This window comes from Nelusetta ayraudi, unplaced genomic scaffold (genome assembly GCF_046127955.1).
Source record: "Nelusetta ayraudi isolate G7.1 ecotype Tasmania unplaced genomic scaffold, CSIRO-AGI_Nayr_v1 ptg000075l, whole genome shotgun sequence".
NCBI lineage: Eukaryota > Metazoa > Chordata > Actinopteri > Tetraodontiformes > Monacanthidae > Nelusetta > Nelusetta ayraudi.
Window position 1 is genome coordinate 1,807,933 of NW_027466125.1, and position 7,409 is coordinate 1,815,341.

The 7,409-nt window shown below is 44.5% G+C and overlaps 1 protein-coding gene across 1 annotated transcript in view; it reads right to left on the minus strand.

The window, feature by feature from the left end:
* gabra2b (gamma-aminobutyric acid type A receptor subunit alpha2b) overlaps positions 1-2,206 on the minus strand; it is a 29,051-nt gene extending 26,845 nt beyond the window's left edge. Inside the window, exons 1-2 of the mRNA XM_076043503.1 lie at positions 1,657-2,206; positions 838-922 (exon numbers count right to left, since the gene is read on the minus strand). Coding sequence (XP_075899618.1) covers positions 838-908 — 71 coding nt within the window. The 5' untranslated portion in view covers positions 909-922; positions 1,657-2,206. The remainder of the gene's footprint in view (positions 1-837; positions 923-1,656) is intronic.
* Between the last annotated feature and the right edge of the window lie 5,203 nt (positions 2,207-7,409).

Here is a 7,409-nt window from a genome sequence, read left to right on the forward strand (position 1 = left end):
GGGGGTGAGGGGACGGACGCACACACGCACACGCAGTCGAGCCTTGAGGGGATTCAGTGGCCTTATTCAAATTTCTTCTCATGCCTCTGACGTCGGCTGTTCGTTCTTTCTTTCTTTCTTTTTCCTTTCTCTCTTTCTTTCCTTCTCCCTCTCGCCGGCCGCCTTCTAACACGAGCGCTCGGAGGAACTTATCAGCTGAGCTGGTCTCCACACACCGGAACAAGAGGAATTCCAACAATGGATCTGGGGTAAAAAATCCCCCTGCGCATCAATTTCTAGTTTGATGAGAAAAAAAACACAGGAAACAATGAATAATAATTTACTTTGATGAATGAATCCATAAAAAAATACCCCTCTCACATCCCTTAAAAAAAATTTTTTTTTTAAATCCAAATGCTTTTCCGTTGTGTTACAAAAACAAAAGCACACATCTGATGCTGAGGGATCGGTAGTGACAAATAAAGCACAGGGAGCCCGTTGGATTGTTTAAGCCTGGATGCATTTCAACCGCCATCTCTAGTCTCCCCCGTTCAACAAGGACTAGTTCCCTGCCCAGATAATTACCCACATGCCCCACGGGTTATTTTTATGGTTGGACTGGGAATACAGAGGGCTCCTACACTGATCCCCTCCTGTGCATTGTGTGTCCGCTGATAACAAGCACTGCCTGATAAAAAAAAAAAAAAAAAAAAGGTTGGTGGGGAGGGGGTGCATTTGATGAAACACACACACACACACACACACATACAGAAGCAGCTCTGGTACAAAGAAGCGGAGGTGAGGTGAGTGATCCCGCTGATCCGACTAGTCTTCTCAGACGTTCAGAGGAGGACTCACCTGGGTTTCCAGAGAGCCGCCAGCGCCAGCAGGCAGATGAGAAGGCGGGGGGCTCTGCCCGGGCTCCACATGGCTGCACGGACACCTGCACGCCAGCGGGAGACCGAGGAGTGAGTGAGTGAGTGAGTGAGGGGATCTATTTAAACAAGGCCGACATGCCGGCGGATTGATGCGTGACCCTATAGGCTGCATTATTACACCCGGCGCTCATTTGTGAAGGGGGTGGGAAACGGGGGTTGGTGGGGTGGGGTGTGGGAGGGGTGCGAGGGAGGGTAGTGAAGGGGGATTCCGCCTCCTCGCGCGCACCGGAGAGAGAGAGAAAGAGAGGGAGAGAGAGAGAAAAAAAATTTATTTTTACGCGGAGGGGAGGAAAAAAAAAGAGGCGGCGGACGAGAAGACGTGAACTGACAGCAATTAGTATTCAGCGACACGTCCCCTCGCCTCCAATCACCAACAATTTCTGTCACCAAATTAATTAATTAATAAATTGATAGATACATTAATGAGGATTCAAGTCGGCGCGCCGATTAGACGATGCGCCCCCGGAATTGGGGTGATTAATAAATTGGGTACAAATGCGCGAAAGCACCTTTTCCCCCTCAGACAAAATAATAATAATAATAATAAAACGAGATCAAGCCGCTCCGCTCCCACGCTTTTTTGCAGCATCTCCCCCGAAAAAATAAAAATAAAAAAATAAAAAATGAAAGCTTCCTCTTTGTGCTCAAGTGGCGGGGGAGGGGGGTGAGATGGGTGGGGGTGGGGGTGTGACGGTAGGCAGGGAGGACAAAAAAAGAAGAAGAAAGAAATCGGACTCACCTCAAGTGCTGGAAGGAAGTACCTGCAGCCGCCGGAATCGTCGACTATGCGGGAAAGTTAAAGAGGATTCGCGGCTCTTTTCGGCGCTCCTGCCTGCTGAGAGTGACGGTGTGCGGCGGCTCTGTCATGAGAACAAAGCTGACAGACACATCACGGCCCCTGCCAGCAGCGCCCAGGCTCCCGGAACGCGCTGGCTGCCATGGTGCCCCAAATTTCAGATTGTAGAGCTGCAACAATGAAGACCGGGGTGAGGGGAAGTAGAGATGTGGGGGGGTGAATTTTTTTTCTTGAAAGAAATAAAAGAATATTTCTTTCCTCTTCTTCTTCTTCTTCTTCTTCTTCTTCTTCTTCTTCTTCTTCTTTTTTTCTTTCAAAAAAAGAACAATTAAAAAAAGAAGAAGAAAAAACAGGAACCAAAATCAGAATATCCTGGATGGTGGCTCCGAGCTGCACGCTCGGTGTCTTTCGCCCGTCAGACGATAAAAAGCTCGATGTGAATCGTGATAAGCGAGAAGCACATCTCAGTCTCCCTCATCTCCACACCAAATCTACACAGGCTGTGGAGGAGGAGGAGACGCACTGGGTCCTAGAGATAGTTGGAAAGCCACGAGGCACCCCCCTCACCCTCACTCTCCCTCTCCCTCTCCCTCACTCTCCCTCCCTCCCTCTAGTAGCCGAGACCTTGGTGTGTGAGCATGTTAATGGGTTCTCCTTCCCCTCGCAGTCACGATATAGACAAAAATATTGATTATGCTAAGGTGTGTGATGGAAGGAACTTCCTGGTAAGGCACGGCTTGGTTCGTTTTTAGATCACATTTGCCTTTCCCTTTTTGATGCTTTGATCTTTATTTGTCTTAATCTTATTTTTCTTAATCTTTTATGATAAAAAAAAAAAAAATGACAAGCCCAATTAGCCCTCTGTTTACAGCCTCTTGCAAAAAACTCTGAGCATCCAGCTCAACTGATGTTTGTGCTGACGTGTGTTTCCACGGGGTTAGAATAAAATCAAGCTTCATTACAAAGTGCTTTACACACGTAATGACATATCATATATATTTAAAAAACAAAAAACAAAATTGCATTAAAAGTATTAATGCCAATGATAGAGCGAATTGTGTGTATGATTTTGAAACTGCAGAAAACTGAAGAGACATTTGAAATCTTTTGTTTTAAAAAAGCTGAGAACGTTCTGAAAGACTGAAGCAAGGAGGAGAAATAAAATATAGACTTCACTCATTTCTGAGAGTGGCAAGATTCTGGTCTTTATGTGAACAACAAGAGCGTCACTCTCAAACCACCAAGGGCGAAGACTACATAGCAATTCATGTTTCACTGTAGTCTCTATGATGGAAACCAAAACCAGTTGGAAATCAAATAACTGACACATTCAAATAAACCAACCCAGTGTAGTTCATTTGTTTTATTCACCTGTGCCTACGCACCACTGATGCACGAAGCCTTAAAACAAGGCTCGCTCCGGCCAGGTAGCCGCTCATATATTGAGATTCCGTTCTAAACATAAACTGGGTTTAATGAAATGTGTGAAAATGTGTTTTTGTGTGTATGCGTGTGAGTGTGCGCGTTTGCGTGTTTGTGTGTGGGAGGCAGAGACAATGGATGGTCCTCTTGACACTTTGCTGTTGCTATAGGACTGTGTTTTGTGTTGGAAATAGACAACCTCTTCAGACCTGCACGGGTGTTACAGAAACACTTCAAACAAAACAAATGTAGCAAATATAAATGAAATATGTTCATCAAACAGATTCACTTATGATCATTATTTATTTTTTCTTAACTTCTCTTTACTTCTAGCCTAAGCCACATCTTCTATTGTACACCAAACTATGGGAGCTTTTTTTGTGTTTTCTTTCTGAATCATTTACAAAACCAAATGTGACAAATCAATATTTACCATTTGGAGTGTTTTTTTTTTTTTAATTGTTAAACCCCCTGTTTATCAATCCAGCAATACCAAATATATACAAAACATAGATTATTACAATATTCATATCCATTGTGCGATACGTTCTCTTAATTCAAGATGATAAAATGGAAAATTGACTTCTGAAAATTGTCAAGGTATGTTTTCAGTTATGCATGTGTTTTGTTTTTTTTCCCTAGTGCTTTGTGGTATGTGTCCATATGGTCCCAACGAGATATTTGTCCCGAAACCTTGACCGTGACGGTTTTAACCTTGGGAGAATATCAGCCGGGAAGATTCCATTGAACAACACAACACGGCAGCAACGGCACAAAGTGAAAGTAGATTTATGACACAGCGACACACATTCTGTGTTTAGCAGGTGGGTTACAGAAGATGAACAGGCTTTAGGGAGGACCGGTGACTGATAACCCCAGCATATAGCGTTATTAAAGAACCAAGATAGCACACACGCACGCGCGCGCGTGCACACACACACACACGCACAGAGATCAAAACAAACCCCTGCACCCGAGGGGTCAGACTATTATCTGGCGTTCACTCGCCTCCCTTTGCCATACTTCAGGCCAGGAGGCCTTCCCATTGATCTCAGCTCTGATCCATAGCTGTGACAGGTGATCAATGAGGCAGGTCATCTTAATAACTGCAACCCCTGCCTCCGTCATCAAGCCCCAACAAAGTCTGCAGATAGGAGCCAGCCAACAGAAGGGAAGGGGGGGTGGTGGAAAAAGCAGCAAGGACGTCGAGGACAAGACGAGCGTCGAGCTGCTCTTTCACTTTATTAAACAAAATTTGTGTGTGTGTGTGTGTATGTGTGTGTGTGTGTGTGTGTGTGTGTTTGCATCTGTGCGTGCATGCTTGATTGCTCGATTTTACTCCGAGCTTAAACTGCGAGCCTGTGAGTTACGTGCTCTTACAGCACGCCGGTTTATTGCTAAACGTTGCATCAGGCTAAACCTACTGCCAGGGCTTCAGTGTGTCCCACTTGCTTACAATGAGTGACAATGCATATTGATCAGGTCCACACAGAAGGAGGCAGGCGGGCAGGCAGCCAGGTACGCATACTAGGAGGTGGCAGGAAATATTAGAGCCACGCAAAACACACCATGTTTTTTTACATCTACATCAAGGTCTGTTGTGTTTTGCGTTGTTGTTGTTGTTCTTCTTTTTTCTGATCCGTTTCTGAACGTGAGGATGGGATAATCTGGAAATCTTGCTCAGTTAGTAAGAAATCTAGAGACCCCCGTGTTTCTGATATGAGCCCCTTTGATTAAGGTTCCCGAATCTGAGGAGTGCAATCCAAATATGCAAATGAATTCATCATTACTATGAATAATGAAGGGCTGAGTAAGATCAATCTGTTCTGTGGTTGGGAAATTCACATTAACCCTTTGTCGTCTCTGGAATCATTGGCCTCCAGTGGGATGGATTATCCGTAAAGAGCGCACGTGCCGAGGGAGCCAAACAAGCGCACGTTGTCGTGCACACTGTGGTAGATGGGGATTGACTGGGCGGAGCGCGTCAATAACGACCTGCGCCATCAGAAAAGTTTACTCTGGCGCGTTCAAACAAGCCGACTTAATTGTTTCCCCCCCCCCGCCTCCATCGGCGTGACGGCGTGAATATATCACCACTTCACTCTCTCACTGGCTGCTGCTGCTGCCGCTGCCCGAGCAGAACAGTTGTTGTCTTGTTTGTAGGTGAACGGAATCAAAGACAATAGAGCAATTAATGACAATGTGGGGCGATGAGTCAGCGGCATGCACGTGGGTCCGCGCACGCTCACACACAGTGCAATCAGCAAGGGAGAAACTCGCTTGCTGTTTAGTCGCCTGCACCAGGCAAACCGTTTTTTGTTAAATGCTGTTTTTTTTTGTTTTTTGTTTTTTTTTTAAATAAACTTGGGCAGATCCTGAGAAAATTGTGTTTTGCAACATGTTTGCAGCCTGAAGTGCTGTCTTGTTGTAGGCTTTCACATGTTTCGGGAATTAAAAGCAAGCTGCACTGTAATTATACCTCATCACTAAGCAAGATAAGGTATTACTCAGGTAGCAGCGCACTTTATGACATCACAAGGAGCTGAGTTACTTCAGAAATGTGTGTTTTAGAGCATAGTTTCTGGAAAGGACTAGCAATCGAAAGAAGGAAAGGATGGACATTTCTCATTTAATCAGACACACGTGCGCGCACGCACACACACGTTATAGAACTGATAAAATGACTGGTGGACAATATGGGGCCTTCAAGTTTAGCAGCCGGGTGAGCCGACGTTAAAAGGGTGGAAGCAGCCGAGCCCGTCGTGCATCATGTTGTCATTCACATGTCAGTGAAAGTTGATTCACCAGGCGATGATGTTTGAAATGCTAAAGCAGTCTGGGGCCCGTTACCTCGGCAACAAGCCATGCCTGCAGAAGAAAGATGTGTGTGAGAGAGAGATGGAGAGAGCGGGAGAGAGAGAGAGAAAAAAATGAGGAGCCTTTCACAGAAGCTTTGACACTCTTAAAGCGAAAGGTTGCCATCAAAGGCACTTGATACTAGTTATTGGATTAACCGGACTACTGTAGAAAACAGGTTAGCTTTTTTATTTTGGTCAAAACATTTTGATGTAACAAATAAGATTGGTGAGCCTGTAATGTGCTTGTTACAAATAAAAAAACGTAATAAAAAAGGATAAATAAAATCTACCTTAACAACATGCACTTAAAAACAGCTCAATGAAATGGGACCATTGAAATAGTAGACAGAGGAAAGTGTATTTTGGGCTGAAGGAGCTTGTAATGACGTGGAAATCTCTTCGAAAAACATTACGCTTTCTCCCACTCCTTTTCCATCACTGTCCAATAAAAGCCTAAATACACCAGCGCACAGACACGACACCTGACACTTCCGTCAAGGCTTCGGCTGAATAAATTTCAAATTAAACCTCCTTTTCCATCAAGAGACGCTCAAGAAATGTGTTTGCGTGCTCGTGCTTGTACTTTGCTGGATAAACACAGCGATGCATCTCTCACAGTGGGGGAGGAGGACGGGATTTCCTCTGCTGTGGGACACTGGGGCCATTAAACACTATATTGCTACTTTAAATCCATCTGCGTGATTTAAAGGCCCGGTTTTGCCAAAGAGCCGAGCCTTAGGGAGGACTTGCAGCTCCAAAGGGACGCAGATGGAGACGCGTAAAAGTTCACGTGGAGTTCATGTTGTGCTGCGCTGTGCTGTGCTGTGCCAGGTGATCTCAGCGCTACAAAATGCCACAGCTTCATCCCTTTTGTTTCCTTTTTTCCTACGTCTTATGTAACTCGCTAGCCGAATCAAAGGCTCATGGAAATTAAAAGGTCACCTCCAGGACCTTGCCAATGCTATTTATGTTGCACAGGTTTGCTGTGCTGCCCCGTGTTGTAATTTCCCCGACGTTGCCAAGGTAACCATCCCCGATGCAATTCCACAGACAAGCGTGTGTTTTTTTTGTTTTTTTTTGTGTTGTTGTTTTTTTACCCAGTCATGATGAATCTGTCACGTTCAGCCTCAGAGTTTCTACAATAATTCAATAATTTATTTATTTTTAGCTTATTGTACAAGTATCAGGGGAGATGAGCTGTGGGTTTCCACAGCTGATCTCTGCAAAACACACACACACACACAGACAACCAAAAACATTGCTGTTACAGTTTCATGGGCTATGAAACTGGGCAGTACGTTGTTTTTTTTGTTTTGTTTTAATACAAATTATTCATTTGTATAAATACAATCATCCAACCATTATGAATATTTTTTTAATACACCTGCAACCTGCTTGGTTTTAAAATGACTAGAA